Genomic DNA, 21,316 nt, shown 5'->3' with positions numbered 1-21,316 from the left:
AATCACTGTGAGCGTTCTTCGATTCAATGTACCGTGTGATTGGTCCACCATCGCAACAACAGTAGTTTGTATGGCGGTAAAGTGGGAGCTTTTCGAGCTGCATCTGTGGCGGAGTTGGCTGGTCAGAGTTCTGAGATGCCGACAAGACGCTCAAAAGTATAGCTGTACTACACGCTTGTGGCGCTTGGTATAAGTAAATCGTTTTTGGCATGTTGTAGTAGGTAGCTTTGTGTGCTAGCTTGCTCGCTAATGTTTACCTAATTAGCAAGTTAGCACCCTACTCTCAGTCACATCTGTCAATGCTTTGTTCAGTGGTTAACTTACCGGTAGTTTTAGCTTCTGTAGCAGCTATGTGTTTGGTTAATGTTAGCTCCCATACTTAATGTTAAGGTCCAACTACGTCTACTACCACTACTACCACCACCACAACTGACTTTGCCAGAGCCTCTGGCAGCAGCCTTGATCTCACACCATTCAATAAATAGCCATTTCAAAATGTATTTGTGTAAAAATATTTTGAATGGGGAGGAGTGGTGACATTTACACAACTGATTGCTTTCTATTTGCATGATTAATATTGAGTGATGTAAAAAAAAAAAAAGTATCAAATGAAATACTCAATTGGTATCGGTATCGTTTTAAGGGTACTGGTATCGAACACTTTTAAACGATACCCAGCCCTAATTCCCACCATCAGTTTCTCCTTGGCCCTGAGCTCAAGGTCAACTCTTCATGTTTTTAACTAACAGACTGGCAGACAGACTAAACTAAAAGATCACTACACAGCAATAATGATTCACTGAGTGATTTTGTGGGATATGCCCTGGAGAGATCAGCAAACAATAACTATTAAGCCAAGCCTGAAAACCACAATGAAATTGTACCTGCTTTAAGTAAACATGTGGCTGAATGCATTACTTCATGAAGATGGATGTGATTGAATGATTGCCCGATTACACTGATATAATTCATAAAGATTGACTGATGTAATTTCAGTATTACAAAAATATGTACACAGAATTATATTTACTCAGGTAGGGTGGGAAAACTTATCCTTGGCTTTCTTCTTGACATTATACTGGGATAGATGGAATCAGCAGAGCTCATACAATACATTGCATACTGAGGTTCTCCAACCTCTGGCTCATGAGCCTTAGTTTTTTCTTGAAATTCCTCATGAACTCAGAAAGAGTGCCGCCAGGTGGTGATGCGAATTTGACTATGGCTTACTCAAAGCCCCAAATAGAATGCATAGAAAAAAATGACATATTTCAATATTTTAGTAATAATTTAAAAATATACTTCAGCAACCCCAAGGCGGTAAAACTTTGAGGTGCTCAAATCTGAAAAAAACTGGTCTGAATCATAACTGATTAATTACAATATCGTGATTTTGCAACTGACTACAATATATTTTGGTTGTGTTCACAGCTTGAAATAGATGACAAATACCAGAACCAGATCTGTGGACTGTGTGGAGACTTTGACGGTGTGGCCAATGAGTTGGTGAAAGATGGTAAGATCCTTTTCAGTTTTATGGAGAGATAACGTGCCGTAAATTGTACTCACTGAAAAGTAAATAAGGCTGTGAGAACCTTGCTGCTGCAACACAATCTGTAAAACTGCACTACTTCTTTGCACTTTGTTTAGTTGATATTTGTACAGACTGGTGGAACAGGCAGCATGCTGATATGAGTTGATAAAACCATGTCTTCATCCATTTATGGCAAATGGTTGGAGTGGAAATGAGGCTAGTTCCATTATGACTTTAACAAGAACCATGTGTCTGCAAAGCTTAATAGTCTTGTGCATGTACACAGTTTTAGTCATGAATCTAGTTCTATGCATTTTGAAATGTTGTCAAGATGTGATGTGGGTTTTTTGACAGGCATAAAGCTGCAACTGTTGATCACCAAGTCTGTTGTTTATTCAGATCGTCTATAGGCGTATTGGCTTCCTCATTACTAAAGAGACATTTTACTTCACTTTAATGTCCTTGTGGTCATTTTGTGATAGGAAAGTGACTAACTGGCGTTAACTGGATCTCCATTCATCATAGTATTTATAGCCTGTCCTCACAATATAGGTTTAAAATTCAGACTGGGAAAAAAGGACCTGTTAGATGTTTACACAATCTAACAGCCATAGTAATTGTGACACAGGGAAGTGATGCAGTTCAGATGATGATAGGTGACTTGATGAGATGATTTTGCCTTGTTAGGAGGAGGTGGGTTAGTTGGATGAACAGATGGATGCAGGAGACCACCATTCAGCTGCAAAATTGTACTTGCTTACTGGTGTTTACCTGCTTTACTGGGCTGAATAATCACACTGACCAATGTTGTGTAATTGTCTGTCCTGTAGGAGTTTCACTGTCTGTGTCAGACTATGCTGAGGCCTACAAGGTGAATGAGCCAACAGAGACCTGTGAGGAGCCTGAGCTCAACCCAGTCCTGAGCTGTGGAGATAAGGTAACTCTTCACTCTTTATCATACTCCACATTTACATTCTATATATCATTCTATATGTCAACTGAGTATCCTCATCTCAGAACAATAATTCACCCAAAATAAACCATTTAATATAAAATTGTTACGCTATTACGTACATATTTGCTAAATGAACAATATCATCATTTGACAACTCACAACATGATCAGTGGTAAGTTTCAGACTCCAAGACTCCACTTCAGTAAAAATATAGTAAAATATATTACTAACTGAGCCTTATCTATCCAGGACATAAAGAACAGTTTAAAAAAATAAACAACAATATTTTAAAATACTCTAATAGTCACTCTAATAAATCAAAATGTTCATCTTTTGACTTTATCCAACTTCATGATTTAAGAAAAGGTACAATATCATAAAATAATGTTACAGGTATCGGCTGGCACCACGTCAACAGCTTATGCTTAGCTTTACATATGGTTCCTAAATGCATTTTCCATTTCCAACTAAAATCATTTTACTATTTCAAAATGCATGAGCTGACAGGTTTTTAACTTGTTTTTAAACACTTTTAAAATATATAAAATTTGTTTTTAACATTAGCTTTTAACCTTTTTACAGTACATGAACTCAGTTTTTAACATTAGCTTTTCACATTTTACACAATATCATACATTTCAAAACTATCAGATTTACAAAAATGTTCAAGGAGCTAAAAATAAAACTCTGACCTAGTGACTTTGCTAGCAACAGGTGACGTCATCAGGCGCGAAAATGCGTCTACTGCTCTATGTACATATATGTCCGCATATTCATAAAACAGCCTTATTAGCGGACATTAAAACATTCAGCGACATGTCAACATATTACACCTCAGTTACTTAACTTAATATACTATTTCACCAACCTGGAAACAGGAGAAATAAGTGAAACAGGGCAAACTGTGCATCCGTTTTTCATCTCGCTCAGCAGAAAGAGGAAAGCTGCAAAGCGGACCAAACTGACGTAAAGCCCCACGGGGCACAATAAGCGCCACACTACCCCCTGCTGGCGACCCCACAATTACTCCTGTATATATAAAATATTTTAGTGCAAGGATGGTGGAAACAAGTTGATTACCCCTGAACAAATATTCCAAACATTAATTATAAAATTACAGAAACTACCACAAATGTGATAACACTTTAGTGGGCATCACAATAACATACATTCTGTTGTAGCTACTCAACAGTGAGTGTTTTTCTCATATGATCAGTGTAATGTTACAAGAACTGTTTGATTTTCATATCTTTCTGGTTTTTATGTCAGCTCAGTCTATGCATCCTATCCTGGGGCTCTCCAACTAACAAGAGTTTGTCAGTTGGCTGTCAAAGATGATTATGCAAAAGTCAAAGCTAAACATTGTAGGCGGAATAATCAGAGCATCAAGATCACAACATCTAGTGCAGCAGTATGACTGGAATGTGTTGGAGATTCCATTAAGATCAGAGTAAGATTATAATGCCATGGTGTTACACATCACCACTGAGAAAGCAGACACTTGTCTCCTTATGATCAGTTTAGAGTATGAGAGCAAGTCTATCAAAATGAATGTCACACAATTCTTAACACCATGCTTATCAAACATTTTCAGCTACCCTACCTTCAACACACACCACCTTGAAGATGATACTGGTCTGCACCCCTTGTTAGGATTTCTAATTGGATTTTATAACTGACTGACTGATTTTTCTTTTTTTTGTTTTCAGAAATTCTGTGAGCAGTTCTTCTCCAGTGATCCATTTAGCAGTTGCCAAAACCTTCTGGATTTGGAATCCTTCAGTAAAGCCTGCATGGCTGATATGTGCAACTCTAAAGACAACACTGACTCTGTCCTCTGTAAAACCATCTCAGAGTTCTCCAGAGAGTGTGTCCATGCCGGCGGCAAGCCCCAACCATGGAGGAATACTACTTTTTGTTGTAAGGATGCTAACAATTAAAAAGATGACTTACATGTTTTATTTGAATGTTCTGGTGTCCATTTCATTAACACTATTTCCAGACGGATCACATGTTAAGTAGAGTTGTTTGATTGTCACTAGTATAACATTAAAGTGTTTGTCTCCACAGACAAAAAATGTCCTTACAACATGGAGTTCACAGAGTGTAGCAGCTCTTGCCCTGACAGCTGCTCCAACCCTCAGGCCAGCCAGACATGTGACAATCACTGCCAGGATGGCTGCAGTTGCCCTGCTGGTATCCACTCACATATATATATATATATATATGTATATGCTGTATAAAAATTAAAACAATTTAATGTCTGTGTCATTCACGATCATAAAACATGATGGTAGTCATTATTATCTCTCCTCCTCAGGAACGGTCTTCGATGATATCAGTAACACTGGCTGTATTACAGCTGAGCAGTGTCCATGTACGCACAACGACAAAACCTATAAGTCAGGAGAGTCTTACTCTTTCAACTGTAGATCCTGGTAAGATGACAACTTCTAACTTTTTTTTGTTTGTTTTTTGCTATTGCAAGTAGTTCACTCAATGATGTAGTCAGTAGTTAGTCTCACTGCAACCCTCTTGGAGATAAAGTGATTGTTTACTTATTTTCTATAATGACAATTAATGAAATGATGATGTGTAAATTGACATTGAGAGTAAATTGAGCTGCAGTGCCTCTGCAACTTATCCTCCTGTTTAAAGACTATGTAAAGTGAATTCAGACATTTTCTTCTAAACACATAAATAGGTCATAAATGTATTTCTGAAAAAGGTGTAAAAAGCATTTGAACCTTTCTCTACGTTTGGGAGCAGAGAAAGAGGCTGATTTTTACACAACTTTGAAGCTTAATTTCATATATTTGGCGATTTTTTTTAATCATTCAAATTTGGCTGGGTGGTTAATAACACACTTTTCTGTGGTATGTCAAACTCAGAACACATTTATTTTTACTTTACATGGACTTTAACAGAGTGTTATAGTGAATTTCAGCTACAAGCCTGTTTTGGTTCACTCTAAGCGCTCTCATGGCGATGGTTTCAATTGCAGCAGGCAGCTGTTTTTAGACAAAATGATCAAAAAAGCTACAGTACGCTACCTGCTCAGAACCAAACAGCAAACAGACACAGTTAGTTGTAGACTAGCTGGTGAACTTGTCTTTTGAAAGATGCCATATAAATTAAGCTTGTTAATAATTCATAATAATAATAATTATTAGGACCCGAGCACTGACCAGTGCAAGGCCCTATTGTATCTGTAAGGATTCTTCTTTTTATTTTTTTTCTGTCACAATGACGGCCTTTTTGACAGCCTAAACGTGCCCCAAAACTCACCAAAACTTGCAATCGTGTCGGATCCGGCGAAAAATTGGATATTTTAAGGATCGCGGAAATGGGCGACGCAAAATGGCTCAATAGCGCTCCCTAGAAAATTTTAAAAATCAAGCCCCTCGACTCAGATTGACGTAGACAAACGAAACTCGGTACACATGTACATCATGTCAAGTCGCACCAAAAAGTCTCTTGGACCCATACCCTAACACCAACAGGAAGTCGGCCATTTTGAATCAAATTATTGATTTTGCTGCCGATTTTGCCATCATATTTGAGTCCCTAGTCCTAGGGATTTTATCACACCAACTTCAAATTTGCACAGAATCATCTTGAGACATTGGAGATGAAAAGTTATCAAAAACGTTCTGATTAGGGATTCGGTTTGGGCGTGGCGGTGCCAAAAAGTTCCTTCGCCATTCGATCCTTCGCCAAAAAGCAGGAAATCCTTATAACTCCTACAGACATCGTCTGATCTACACCAAATTAATCACGCATGTAGAGGGTCCCGCCCTGAACACGTCTATGCATCAATACTGTGTCATATACACAGCGCCACCTACTGGACACAGGAAGTCAGCCTCATATGACAAACATTATCTGATTTATATGAAATTTACAGGATGTGTTCTCCACATCATACACTACAACATGACATATAATTGGTGGTTGATCTCTAGCGCCACCTACTGGACACAGGAAGTCAGCCTGATATGACAAACATCTGATTTATATGAAATTTACACGATGTGTTCTCCACATCACATACTACAACATGACATATAATTAATGGGTGATCTCTAGCGCCACATAGTGGACACAGGCAGTGTGAGTTAGCCCCATCACACAATGTTCAATAAAAGCCCAGGTCCTAAGAAGTCTATGTGCCCGCTGTGTATACCCTGCGACTGCAGCATGCACCGACATGGCACTTTTTGCTGTTTTGGGGCGATGCGTGGGGGGGCTAGGGCCAGTTCATCGCTGCTTGCAGCTTTAATTATTATTATTGTTATGCCAATGCCCCCATCCATAGGGATCAGTTAAAGAGTTCAAGCTGCTGAAGATACATTTAATTTGGATTCCTGTAGATCACCTATTTATTACATACATTATTTGAAAGGGCACATTAAGGCCTATATAACACCATGTTCCATCCTGGTCCCTGGCCCTCACAGAATTTTTAGTTTCTTTCTTTTTGTTTGTTTTGTTTGTTCTCTCAATCAGTTAGTAAATTACAGTTAAATGCATTCCACTGGGAATCCACAGAGTCAGAAACATCATTAGTTATGACTGAAATACAGCCAGGTTTCTTTTCTTCAGTCTTCAATTCCTTCAGCTTGCCCCACAACTGCTAGTAAAGGCAAATGAAGACAAACAATCCCGCCAGTTTTGCCTGAGGAACTTTACTCATCTTTAGCTGTCCTTTGATAGCCACCAGCTATGTGTTTGGGTTAGGGATGCTCTTCATTCCTCATGTGTTCGTACTGGTGGAAAACCTTTGACTGACATGCTTGTTAATCACTGCTCAGTGTGAAATGCATTCATAAAAAGGTCCTTAATGATAGTAAGAATGTCAGTAATCATCATATCATATACTGTGTGTGTGTGCGTGTGTCTGTGTGTGTGTTGACAGTGTGTGTCAGAGTGGCCAATGGAAATGTACAGAGGAGAACTGTCCAGGAACCTGCTCTGTGGAGGGAGGAGCCCACATCAACACCTTCGATGGGAAAGTCTATACCTTCCATGGGGACTGCTCTTATGTTATGGCTAAGGTAGTACACATTATCATCTTCAGTATTGCTCAACCATAATTATGGGATACTTCGCATGGACTACAATCAAAGTAAAAACACATTTTGAGAAGAAGTAGACTGACTGCAACAACTGAAAATATGCACTTAGATAGTAACAGGTTGTGGTAGTAGTAGAAGTGAATGTGCTGTATGATTGACCCATATAATGTTGTGACCCACAAATCACAACATTATATGCATCACAAAATACACCAATGTGCCTGCCTCCTAGAGTGACTGTAAAATAACGTTTTAAAAGATTCAAACTACACGGTTATCAGTGAGATAATAAGGTACTCCTATGGCCGAGGATGATGTTAGTTGTGCTTTTGAATGGTTTTACAAAACTGTTTGATGTTACTGTTTCTGTTGCACAGCTCAGATAGATTGGACATAGTGCAGATTCCACTGAAAATGCAGCAAGATCGACACTATGATTGTAAAGTACAGTACATGAAGGCCCACAGTAGAAAATGGAACTCAATGCAATAATGCATTCACAAAATGACTAGAAACTGACGTGCTTAGGACTATAAGTTCTTATTGTGGCTTTCAACATACAGCACTGTAAGAATGTGTGCACTAGTTTAAATATATGCTGGTATGTTGATGTAAATGAAGTGTGTATGCACACATCCTGTGTACTTTATGTTTGATTTATGAGTGAGTTTAAAATGGACTCTTGGAAGATGAGCTTTTATCTAAAAGACATCTTAATAAATACATTTGGTATTTGATGAACAGACATATCAAATGTATACGTTATGAGTTGCAATGTGTGTTGCAGCAAAGTAATGGCTCTGCATACACTGTACTGGTGGACCTGGTCAAGTGTGGTCTGGCTGACAGTAGGACCTGCCTCAGAGCTGTAACTCTTGCCTTATACGGAAATTCTGTGGTAAGCTTTACACACACACACACACACACACACACACACACACACACACACACACACACACACACACACACACACAGACACACACACACACACACACACACACACACACACACACACACACACACACACACACACACACACAGTTTTGTTTCCTTCACTTCAGAGCACATTACTTGCATACATTTCCTTGAGAATCACACTGCAAATAGTTGGATAAGGGTATTAGAGTTTTTTAAATTCATGGCTTACCTTATGTCAAAGTTGTCTATTCCTCACCAACATGGTGCATCAAGTTGTTTTTTTTAATCATTTATCATCATCATCATCATCATCATCAAAATTGTGTTTTTTTTTTTCTTCAAATTGACAGGTTGTGAAAATTCAGGCATCTGGGCAGGTCTATGTGAACCAGATTGTCTCTCAGCTTCCACTGTTTACGCGTGAGTTACTAAAATGATATTACAGAATACAAATGGCATGCTATAAACAGCTGTTCCTTTAAACAGATACTCACAGACAGTTGAGACTTATTGGTTGCAGCTCTGATCCATTCATCTCAAGTGGAGTGTAAAATCATTACATCAAAAGAGTTTCAAATTTTCATCAGATGATAAATGAACAGAGCAACTGGATCAACAAGATCAATAATTGAACATGAGAATGACTATATTCTTACTTGTAGAGAAACTTCAATCTCAGTGCATTTACCTAATGCAGTACTGAGAAAAAGAATACAGTAATGTGAATACAGTATTTCTATGACTGATTGAACAAGTTGTTTTAACATCGAGTGTTTAAATCTTCTGACCGCTCCAGCTGAGCTGAGTGCCTTCAGACCATCATCCTTCTACATCGTCATAAACACCAAGGTGGGCTTACAAATGATGGTCCAGCTGTCCCCCATGATGCAGGTCTTCATCTCAGCTCACCCTTCACTCAAAGGAACCACCTCTGGTATGCCTCAACATTAGTACAACAAAAAACAAACAAACAAAATACAAAACAGACAGAACCAGACAAACAGGTTTGATGGGACAAACTCCACATTGTGTTTTCTTGTAGATTTTTAGAGCATAAAAAGAGAAAAATACAAAAACAACAAATAAAATAAAAACATTTTCACAAGAATACTAAAACTTCCATTTATGTCCGAGCCATCAGTGTTGAAGGTATTGTAGAAAGGAGGACCAGCTGTCTTAAGGATTAATGTTGTTATTTCATGTGGTAAATTTTTCTAGATTGAGTCAGTTGAATGGGTTTTGGATACCTTGGTTTTGTCTTTCCAGTTCAGTAATATAGTCTATTTGGCAGTGATTAGTGATATTAATATAAATGGTTTGGTATATTTGGGTGTATCAACTCTGAATACCGTGATCATGTTTTTCAGCATGGCAACTTTGGTTAGAAGTGTGTCAATGATATCCAATTTGCTAAGATTTCCCAAATGCTTAAGTTTTTCTTCTATTAACAACACAATGCTATGTTCAATGTCAGTTAGGTCTGGGGATCGTAACAGTGTTTGACTTGAAAGTGATTTCTTTATTACAGCCAGTGGATGGCTTTCTACTCTTGCTGGTATGCTAAAACAATATTTTACTCACTTAGGAGTTGGTTGTTGGAAAAAGTGTTATGTAATACTTCACATCACAGATCTTTAGTATTTGTGTAAATGTGTGTCACCTTCTCTACAGGTTTGTGTGGGAACTTCAACAACAAAATGAGTGATGATTTCAGGGTGATGAATGGGCTGGTGGAGGGCACTGCTTCAGCCTTTGCCAACACTTGGAAAACCAGAGCCAATTGCCCTGATGTCACCACACGCTTTGGACACCCCTGTAGCCAGGGCATCAGCAAGGGTACTAGATTGCCTCCTCCAATGTCTTATCATGTCGTGCCATACCATGTTATGTGTGACATATTGTATTTTCATTTGATAATATGAATCTTCATTCTTCATTTATGTATGTTTCTTTGTCTCAGAGAGTTATGCCCAGTACTGGTGCTCCAAGTTAACAGATCCCAAGGGAGTGTTTGCTCGTTGCCACTCTATCATCAGTCCTGACATATACAAAGATGTAAGTCTGTACACACTAAGCTGTAATGACAAATAAACATGCTAAACTACTGTACCCTCAATAATGTGCTCATGTCCACTGTGTCCCCTCACAGAACTGCATGTATGACAGCTGTAACTGTGAGAAAAGTGAGGACTGCATGTGTACTGCAGTGTCCTCCTATGTCTATGCCTGTTCAGCAGCAGGAATCCAGATCACCGGCTGGAGGGCAACCATCTGTGGTGAGCAAAGAGCCCTTTGTTTTACTGTACTAATAGAGAGATGCATTGTTTGTAACAAACAGCCAAACACATGTAACAATAACAGATCAAGATGAAATATTTAATGAGATTTAATGAAATTATTAGTTTGGTTATTGCAACAATAAACAATAATTCAACAAGGTAAACATCACAAAAACTAAGCACAGCACATACACAATTTATGCCTGTAATGTATTGTACTGAATTATATTTAGCTGGGAACAGGTAGAGGTGCCAGCAAATCAATATTAAATCGCAAGTTAACGTTAATGGTTACACCGTGTGACACCGTCTGCAACAACAAACAATTACTAATACTTTTGTCTCCCAACAGGTAAATTCAGCACATCTTGTCCTGCCGGATCAGTGTATGACTACAAAATGACCTGCTGTGGTCGTACCTGCCATTCCCTCAGTCAGGTTGACTACTCCTGCCAGACCAGCTTCACCACAGTGGATGGCTGTGGCTGTGCCGAGGGAACCTATATGAACGAGGAAGGCCAGTGTGTGGCCAAGACAAGCTGTCCCTGCTATGATAAAGATACCATTATTCCTGCTGGACAGGCTATCACCAAAGATGGCGCCACATGGTAAATACAGTGAAGTCAACAGTTGTCAAAGACATAATGAGAAGCAAACTGGCATTTCTGACAGAACATTTTTGTTGCATTTTCAGGCAGTGCAAAGCAAAAGAAATTACATATATAACTTCAGACACTGAAATAACATCGGGGGAAATAGATACAAGGCACTAGGTAGACAATAAGGATTAACATGTATATCAGGAAGAGCCAGTGTGATGGAAACAAGCCTCTACAGCCACACAAACAATGCTGTGCAAGTGTTTTGAGATAAATGCAAATGTTAGCATGGCAACATACAATTTTTGCATGTTAGCGTACTGATTGTCACTAAACACAATGATAAAGCTGATGTCAATGAGAATGTCATCATTTTCTCATAAACCAAAGTATTGGTATATATAGTTAAATTTGGATTGTATGATAGCCCTAGATTAAAGGCCAGGGTTCAGCAAAGATATTAAAATTCATAGTAAAAAAAGTATAGACGTTTTACTTTGTGCCAAAAATGTCGATGTTTACTATGTCATACCTTCTCTCACAGCATCTGCAGACAAGGAGCTCTCAGCTGCTCAGGAGGGAAACGACCACAATGTAGGTTTCCACATGCAGACACAAATCCCCATAATTCACATTAACCATAGGAGTTGTAGGTGTTTCCTTTTTTGCATAAATACTGAATTCAATTTGTCAATTAACTGTTAAAGGTGCAGTGTGTAGAATTTAGCGGCATCTTGCAGAATGGACTTGACAGAAATGGAATGTAATATTCACAAGTATGTTTTAATTAGAGAATAATCATCTGAATTGTTTTGTTTTTGTTACCTTAGAATCAACCCTTTATATATATATATATATGTAGACAGGGCCTTTCACATCAAATTTTGAAGTTCTCTTACATGCTTGGTGGGGGAGAGGGAAGAGTATTCAGTTGGTTGCATTCTGCAACCTCATCACTAGATGCCACTAAATCCTACACATTGGACCTTTAAATCCCTTAAAAATGTACATGTCCTATTGACAATCCATGTGTTATCAAAGAAGACTGTTGAGTGCAATGCTTAGTCACAGAACACATTTTTAAATTCTCTTCCACGTCAAGCATTTTCCAAACTCAAGAAAAAATGTTCATGCTAAATTATGCACATTTCTTGGAATTTTTACATGTTGACATCTGTTTATTGTGCCAATAAAGCTTCTCTAACTTTGAATTTCTTATTGATTACCTAGCCTCTACAACATGCATTGCCCCCATGGTTTACTTTGATTGCTCCACTGCTCAGCCTGGGGTGACTGGGACTGAGTGTCAGAAGAGCTGCAACTCTCTGGACATGGGTTGTGTAAGTACCAACTTCACTACACACGTGCTCACAGAAATCAAAACAGTTACACATACATGCACTGGCTTTGTTTGACCCTCTCTTTCCCCTCCATGTTGGATGGAAACAGATCAGTACTGGCTGTATATCAGGCTGCATGTGCCCTGATGGCCTGGTGTCAGATGGATCAGGAGGTTGTATCAAAGAGACCAACTGTCCATGTCTGCACAATGGACAGGTGTACCAGCCTGGACAGACGCTGACTGTGGACTGCAACACCTGGTTTGTACAGTGCTTTAGTTCCCATAGCCAACATTATGTGTTCAATATGTGCCCTCTTTGCCAACGTCTTTTTCATGTAACATGTGTTTCCATCAGAATGGCAGAGTGCAGCATGTGTGTTGGTGTCGTAAGTGTCTATTATGAGACAAATTAGAATTATTATATTAATGGGAAACCCAACTCATTGTTCTCAAGATGTTGCCTTGAAGTGTGCTCAAATGTGCCATACTGCATGCAATAAATGCAGTTATGAAGAAATAGTGATGATGGACCATTGCAAAGCTCTCCCAGAAGAAAAAGAAAATTCCCTTTTCTCCTCCCACCAATCCCACAAGATTTCTGGCCAATGAGCAAAGTGACAGTTACCATGTGATACAGTTTGCCACTTTTTTAAACAGAAAAGGAACCTAGAAGAGACAAAAGACATGTTCATGATGCTTGTACTGGGGCCAGAGGGAATGATTAGAATTATGTCTTTCTTTCCTTTTTCATCCAATGCTTAATTTCAGCAAGGTACAAGTAAATGGGTTTCATTTCTAAAGTTCCCTTATATCAAAACGTTGTTTGATTTGTTGTAACTCCAGGACACTGTTCGGGAAAGTTCATTTTAACCAGGGTAGTAACCTATGATGCAAACATACTATATTGACTCCTAAAATTAATAATAATAATTATAGAGAATTTTGAAGATGTAATGGTTTTTTCTAGCAAGGCCTACATGATTGGAAAATTGTGTCTTGTGTCTGTCTCTTCAGCTATTGCAGTGGCAAGACATTCAGATGTACCACCAACGTGTGTGATGCAGTTTGTGGGATCTATGGTGATGGCCACTACACCACATTTGATGATAAGAGGTTTGACTTCAATGGCCAGTGTGAATATACACTCCTCCAGGTACAGTGGCAGATTATGTCCATACTTTAGAGATAAATGGACAGATGTGCAGGGGTTAAGGTTGTAATCCTTAAGATTTAGTCCAAAGTCATTTGACAACAGGTGTTTTTTCCATGATAAGAGCAATCTGAATCCTGCAAGGGAATGGCGGTCTCTGCCAAGAAAAACTACTATATAGAAAGGTTATCACTGGATGTAAATAAGGCTATTGTAGAAAAAGTGCCGACCATTAACTGTATCAAAAATGAGGACTGATTCTGTGAAAATCTCAAAAATATGCTTTCTTCTGGTCTCTTCAAAAATTATGTGTGTGCAGAGTCCAATATGTAAATGATTGTGTTTTATTATTATTAAGTGTGATGTGAAAACCTGAAGCCTCCAGTGCCCATACACTGAGAATAGAAGTATGAGACATCTTGTGTCGCAGATCAACTAATTAAACTGAAAAATAGCTAGTAAATGGGTATATTCATAGATCATAGATTTTACAAGCTAGAGGAGATCTTAAAGGATTTTTATTTTAAGGATGGTGTCCAATAATTGCTTTCTGTGTCTCTCAATGTGCCTTAATCAGGACTACTGTGGTTCTAGTCAGGGCAGTGGAAGCTTCCGAATTATCACTGAGAATGTTCCATGTGGAAGCACAGGAACCACCTGCTCCAAGACCATCAAGATTTTTGTTGGGGTAAACACAACACACTTACACTGTGCACATATTCTGTTTCAAACACTAGGTCAGAATATTAAACTAATGTTAATATTAACACAGTGAAGTTGGGCTATTATTATTTGCTTTATTTGCTACTGTAATGGGATGCATACGGTTCACTCTGAGACCAGTAATAATGAAATATCATCCCATAGTCATGCTATGATGCTGATGCCCACAATACAGTAAATATACCCTGAACATTTATATTCAATAGCACTGCTCGTGATATTCAGCCGTCATACTTGTTACTTGTTCCACCTCACTTAACTGGTTGCAGTAATAAAAAGCATGTTATTTAATGTTGAAACCCACAGGATAATGAATTCCAGCTTAAAGATGAGAACTTCCAGGTGGTAAAGGGCAGCAGCCAGGTGTTCCCTTCTCAGTTACAGAAGATGGGTATTTATCTGGTATTGACGGTCAAACCAGGACTTGTGCTCATGTGGGACCAGAAGACCAGTCTTTTTATTAAACTCAGTCCAAAGTATGAGGTAAGCAATCTATGCTGCACGTTGATTGACATCTAGCCTTTGCCCAAAGCATGACTATTTGTTTAGCCAGTTCCTTTCAGGCTAGCTTCTTCTCTAGGATAAACCAGGACATGACAGAGAATTGTCTCAGACATTTTGTATCACAAAACAATTTGTATTAATAAATACTCAAAAACATTTTTGATTTAGTATTTAATCTATCTTGTTATGCTGCAATACTTTGATGTATTTGTTCAGTCCTATCATATAGCATTCAACTCTGTCATTGGGTCCCTCAGGGTCAAGTATGTGGTCTGTGTGGAAACTACGATGGTAACAGTAAGAATGACTTCACCACACGCTCCCAGGAGACAGTAGCAGATGTTTTACAATTTGGCAATAGTTGGAAAGCTTCATCCAGTTGCCCCAATGCCCAACTCATCACTGATCCCTGTGCTTCCAACCGCTACCGGGCAGCCTGGTCCCAGAAACAGTGTAGCATCATCACCAGTGCCACCTTCAAGAGCTGTCATTCAAAGGTATGGTGATAAGAAACATGGATACACACATAAATGATATACACAAGCAATCACCTTAACTACCATCTAAAAATATAATACATAAAATGCATAATAATAAAATAGAATAAAAACTAAAGTAAGAATGACATAATGTGATGTATGATGGAACATAAAACCCATATGTTTTTTTATGTCAGTGACAGTAATGTGAGACTATTCATTTATGTATTCATAGTAAATGAACCTGTGAATACTTTATCAGAATTTTCAGAATATGTCACCACCTAGGTGATATATAAAGAAAAAACTAAAAAAAACAAACAAACAGTTGCTTTGTAAAAACCTCACCAAAAACCTTGCCAGAAAAGTTTTGTCAGAAAAAACCTCACCACTTTCAATTTGTCCTATTTCAGCAAATTTACATACGGACTACTGACATAAGATAAAAGAAAGACAAATGTAACAACTACTAGTCAGACTGTTAAATGTTTGGGCTGGATATTTATAGTTAGGTGATTCTTTATGATAGCACCAATATCTCTACTATTAGGACTGATAGTACAACCAGTGTGATTACAACTACTGTTACCAATGCTACTGCTGCTGCTACTATTACTGGAACAGGACAACATTTTTATTACCCCTAACTTTCAATTACAGTATGTTATTGTCTGTTCAAGGTTGACCCAGGGCCATTCTTCGATTCTTGTGTGAGAGACTCTTGTGCTTGTGACACCGGTGGGGACTGTGAGTGTCTCTGCACTGCTGTGGCTGCCTACGCCAAAGCTTGTAATGAAGTTGGAGCATGTGTGAAATGGAGAACTCCCAAGCTGTGCCGTAAGTTTGACTCCAATAACATGATGAAAACCTGATTGTACAGAGTACCTAGGAGGAAATTTAAGGATGTTGGGCAACTCTGGTGCTAAATCAATATCAGAAATGGTTTCTTTAGCCAAATAATTTAAATTTAAATTAATTTGTCAAATTAATTTGTCATATTAAGCAAAATCATGGGTATTTAAAATCTTGGACATTCTTTTTGTCTCTTTCTTTTGCAGCTATTTTCTGTGACTACTATAACTCCCCTGATGGCTGTGAGTGGCACTACAAACCTTGTGGAGCTGACTGCATGAAGACATGTAGGAATCCATCAGGAAACTGTTCCAACCTCATCAATGCCCTGGAAGGTACAGTAGACTGATCTTTTTGGTGTCTCATTACTCTTAACTAGAGGAATCTGTGTTTTACAACCACATCAAAGCTTTGAGTAGAACTTAAGAAAAGTGACTGATTGACGTGTCATGTGTCAAAGCCATCATACTCAGTAATGCTGTTATATCCGATCTATCTTTATATTTATTTATTTAATATTTAGTAACAAACAATGAAATACAGGCCAAGCGTTTTGTGATTAGTTTAGCTTATATGCTCACCCTGCTTTTCTTTCATGGGCTCTCTTTTCTTTGTAAGTCTGTCTCTCCCTCCTTCTTTTTCTGTGATTTTCTATTCTGTGTCAACACTTAGTGTGTTGGCAGGATAAACAGAGAGAGATTATACTTAAAGCAAAACTTCTCTGAGATATAAGACCAGAAAATCTCTGTCTAACTCTAACAGTCTGCATACAGATAGCCTGTGGAGTACAGTTACACTCTGCGCCTTGAACAAAATACAGTTTTAGAATCCAAAGAATGTGTACTCTTCCTCTAAAATACTGCAGGTCTATATTTTATTGATGGGGAGGCTGTTATACTAAAGTAAAATGGAGGTACATGAACATGTTATAATTCTGTTGCAGGCTGCTATCCACAGTGTCCTCCAACCCAGCCATTCTTTGATGAAGACACAATGAAGTGTGTCACCTGGGGCCAATGTGGCTGCTATGATGACAAAGGCACCCATTACAGCATTGGAGATAAGGTTCCGTCAGACGAATGTACCACTTGGTATGTGTTATACAAAAGATTCCTCTTTTCCTCCTCCGTTTTTGAGATATTTAAACATTTGTCCCATACACTTTGCATTATATTTTTTATATTTAAAAATATTTAAAATAATATTTCTAATTATGATAAATTATATAAATAACTGGAATATGATACAAAACAACAAAATGTTCTGAAAGAGCTGAAAATGTTGATAAAGGGTTTCTGTGACTGAAATATATTCAGAAGTAGTTAAAAAGTAGCAATAAAAAAAACGTATATCAAGCAGGATTTGAAGATCAGAAAAGATGAAGGTCTGGAGCTCTCACATTGATTTGAAGAATGAAAGTGTGAATGCCTCAACATTGATACTAATAAATACAGCTTTGAAGACCAAAAGCGTGACTGCTTGTTTATGCTAAATATTGAGAAAATAAGAAGGCAATGTTGAGGTAATATGTAACTTCACTAAAAAGCAGGTCTTTGGTAAATATTTCCAGATCTCATATTGTGCATTTGAAGAAAATGTTCAAGTTTTAAATATAAAGCACATGGGGATAACCACTAAATGTTCTTCTATGTCAAAGCTCCTGCACAGTCTCTGGAATAAGGTGCAACTACGATGTGAACTGTGAGTACATAGGTTCACTGATATTAAGACAATGTACATTACATTCTGTACATATACTTACAAATGCATGTGTGTATACATATATTTATGTATGTATGTATGTATGTATGACAGTTAAAACAATTAAATACTTTGTCTCTTTAGTTTGTACATGCTTCATTAATGGAAAAATCTACAAATATGGGGCTACCATCTACAACACAACGGATGGATTAGGACACTGCATCACAGCTGTGTGTGGGCCAAATGGCACCATAATCAGAAACATCTTCCCATGCTTAACCACTACCACTGCTGTCCCGACAACAACTCCCTTTAGATTCAGCACGGCTATAAAAACAACGCCAGGTAAAAAAAAAAAGAAGCTTTTTGGGCGCTGCATGATATTCGATAAAAAAACTGAAAATACAACATCCGTATTTTACATAAAACAGTTATAGTAAAAAAACTTTTAATGAAAAGGAAATTCATCTGAAATTATTGGTAGCATAAAAGTTTTAAAATCATTCGCAAAGTGATTTTGTGGAACTTTTATTACAGGTGTAACCACAGAGGAAATCACAACCATACCTGGAGAAACAACCATATCAGAGGAAACAACAATACAGGTTGAGACAACAAAACCACCTAAAATAGTCACCACTGGCCTAGTCACAACTGCCACCACTGGTGTTGTTGAAACTACAACTTCATTCCCAGGGGAAACAACCAAGAGTCAAGAAACAACAGTGGTTACATCCAAACCCTCTATTGTTACCACCACTACTAGAAGACCATCAATAACGACAAAAGGCACTACCACCAAACCTGGAGAAACAACCATATCAGAAGAAACAACAATACAGGTTGAGACAACAAAACCACCTCAAATAGTCACCACTGGCCCAGTCATGACCGCCACCACTGGTGTTGTTGAAACTACAACTTCATTCCCAGGGGAAACAACGGAGGGTGAAGAATTAACAGTGGTTACAACCAAACCCTCTATTGTTACCACCACTACAAAAGGACCATCAATAACGACGAAAGGAACTACCACCAAACCTGGAGAAACAACCATATCAGAGGAAACAACAATACAGGTTGAGACAACTAAACCACCTAAAATAGTCACCACTGGCCCAGTCACGACCGCCACCACTGGTGTTGTTGAAACTACAACTTCATTCCCAGGGGAAACAACCAAGAGTCAAGAAACAACAGTGGTTACATCCAAACCCTCTATTGTTACAACCACTACAAAGGGGCCATCAATAACAACAAAAGGAACCACCACCAAACCTGGAGAAACAACCATATCAGAGGAAACAACAATACAGGTTGAGACAACTAAACCACCTAAAATAGTCACCACTGGCCCAGTCACGACCGCCACCACTGGTGTTTTTGAAACTACAACTTCATTCCCAGGGAGAACAACAAAGAATCAAGAAACAACATTGGTTACATCCAAACCCTCTATTGTTACCACCGGTACAAAAAGACCATCAATAACGACGAAAGGAACTACCACCAAACCTGGAGAAACAACCATATCAGAGGAAACAACAATACAGGTTGAAACAACAAAACCCCCTAAAATAGTCACCACTGGCCCAGTCACAACCGCCACCACCGGTGTTGTTGAAACTACAACTTCATTCCCAGGGGAAACAACCAAGAGTCAAGAAACAACAGTGGTTACATCCAAGCCCTCTATTGTTACCACCATTACAAAAGGACCATCAATAACGACGAAGGGAACTACCACCAAACCTGGAGAAACAACCATATCAGAGGAAACAACAATAAAGGTTGAGACAACAAAACCACCTAAAATAGTCACCACTGGCCCAGTCACAACCGCCACCACCGGTGTTGTTGAAACTACAACTTCATTCCCAGGGGAAACAACCAAGAGTCAAGAAACAACAGTGGTTACATCCAAACCCTCTATTGTTACCACCACTACAAAAGGACCATCAATTACAACGAAGGGAACTACCACCAAACCTGGAGAAACAACCATATCAGAGGAAACAACAATACAGGTTGAGACAACAAAACCACCTAAAATAGTCACCACTGGCCCAGTCACAACCGCCACCACCGGTGTTGTTGAAACTACAACTTCATTCCCAGGGGAAACAACCAAGAGTCAAGAAACAACAGTGGTTACATCCAAACCCTCTATTGTTACCACCACTACAAAAGGACCATCAATAACGACGAAGGGAACTACCACCAAACCTGGAGAAACAACCATATCAGAGGAAACAACAATACAGGTTGAGACAACAAAACCACCTAAAATAGTCACCACTGGCCCAGTCACAACCGCCACCACCGGTGTTGTTGAAACTACAACTTCATTCCCAGGGGAAACAACCAGAAGTCAAGAAACAACAGTGGTTACATCCAAACCCTCTATTGTTACCACCACTACAAAAGGACCATCAATAACGACGAAGGGAACTACCACCAAACCTGGAGAAACAACCATATCAGAGGAAACAACAATACAGGTTGAAACAACAAAACCTCCTAAAATAGTCACCACTGGCCCAGTCACAACCGCCACCACCGGTGTTGTTGAAAGTACAACTTCATTCCCAGGGGAAACAACAAGAAGTCAAGAAACAACAGTGGTTACATCCAAGCCCTCTATTGTTACCACCACTACAAAAGGACCATCAATTACAACGAAGGGAACTACCACCAAACCTGGAGAAACAACCATATCAGAGGAAACAACAATACAGGTTGAGACAACAAAACCTCCTAAAATAGTCACCACTGGCCCAGTCACAACCGCCACCACCGGTGTTGTTGAAACTTCAACTTCATTCCCAGGGGAAACAACCAGAAGTCAAGAAACAACAGTGGTTACATCCAAGCCCTCTATTGTTACCACCACTACAAAAGGACCATCAATTACGACGAAGGGAACTACCACCAAACCTGGAGAAACAACCATATCAGAGGAAACAACAATACAGGTTGAGACAACTAAACCACCTAAAATAGTCACCACTGGCCCAGTCACAACCGCCACCACCGGTGTTGTTGAAAGTACAACTTCATTCCCAGGGGAAACAACAAGAAGTCAAGAAACAACAGTGGTTACATCCAAGCCCTCTATTGTTACCACCACTACAAAAGGACCATCAATTACAACGAAGGGAACTACCACCAAACCTGGAGAAACAACCATATCAGAGGA

General features: G+C 38.8%; 1 protein-coding gene across 1 annotated transcript in view; it reads left to right on the top strand.

Moving 5' to 3' along the window:
* Positions 1-21,316, top strand: part of LOC133979243 (mucin-2-like) — a 41,614-nt gene that overhangs the window by 2,371 nt on the left and 17,927 nt on the right. Inside the window, exons 5-30 of the mRNA XM_062417733.1 lie at positions 1,432-1,516; positions 2,365-2,471; positions 4,199-4,409; positions 4,560-4,685; positions 4,810-4,927; positions 7,408-7,546; positions 8,355-8,465; positions 8,836-8,905; positions 9,282-9,419; positions 10,157-10,321; positions 10,446-10,540; positions 10,635-10,761; positions 11,117-11,372; positions 11,908-11,957; positions 12,594-12,703; positions 12,813-12,964; positions 13,720-13,858; positions 14,433-14,543; positions 14,885-15,061; positions 15,340-15,579; positions 16,242-16,398; positions 16,620-16,748; positions 17,357-17,504; positions 18,071-18,114; positions 18,259-18,462; positions 19,144-21,198. Of these exons, the coding sequence (XP_062273717.1) occupies positions 1,432-1,516; positions 2,365-2,471; positions 4,199-4,409; positions 4,560-4,685; positions 4,810-4,927; positions 7,408-7,546; positions 8,355-8,465; positions 8,836-8,905; positions 9,282-9,419; positions 10,157-10,321; positions 10,446-10,540; positions 10,635-10,761; positions 11,117-11,372; positions 11,908-11,957; positions 12,594-12,703; positions 12,813-12,964; positions 13,720-13,858; positions 14,433-14,543; positions 14,885-15,061; positions 15,340-15,579; positions 16,242-16,398; positions 16,620-16,748; positions 17,357-17,504; positions 18,071-18,114; positions 18,259-18,462; positions 19,144-21,198 (5,464 nt within the window). The remainder of the gene's footprint in view (positions 1-1,431; positions 1,517-2,364; positions 2,472-4,198; positions 4,410-4,559; positions 4,686-4,809; positions 4,928-7,407; positions 7,547-8,354; positions 8,466-8,835; positions 8,906-9,281; positions 9,420-10,156; positions 10,322-10,445; positions 10,541-10,634; positions 10,762-11,116; positions 11,373-11,907; positions 11,958-12,593; positions 12,704-12,812; positions 12,965-13,719; positions 13,859-14,432; positions 14,544-14,884; positions 15,062-15,339; positions 15,580-16,241; positions 16,399-16,619; positions 16,749-17,356; positions 17,505-18,070; positions 18,115-18,258; positions 18,463-19,143; positions 21,199-21,316) is intronic.

This window comes from Scomber scombrus, chromosome 1 (genome assembly GCF_963691925.1).
Source record: "Scomber scombrus chromosome 1, fScoSco1.1, whole genome shotgun sequence".
In the NCBI taxonomy this organism is placed as follows: Eukaryota; Metazoa; Chordata; class Actinopteri; order Scombriformes; family Scombridae; genus Scomber; species Scomber scombrus.
This window is presented reverse-complemented; position numbering and strand designations above follow the sequence as displayed.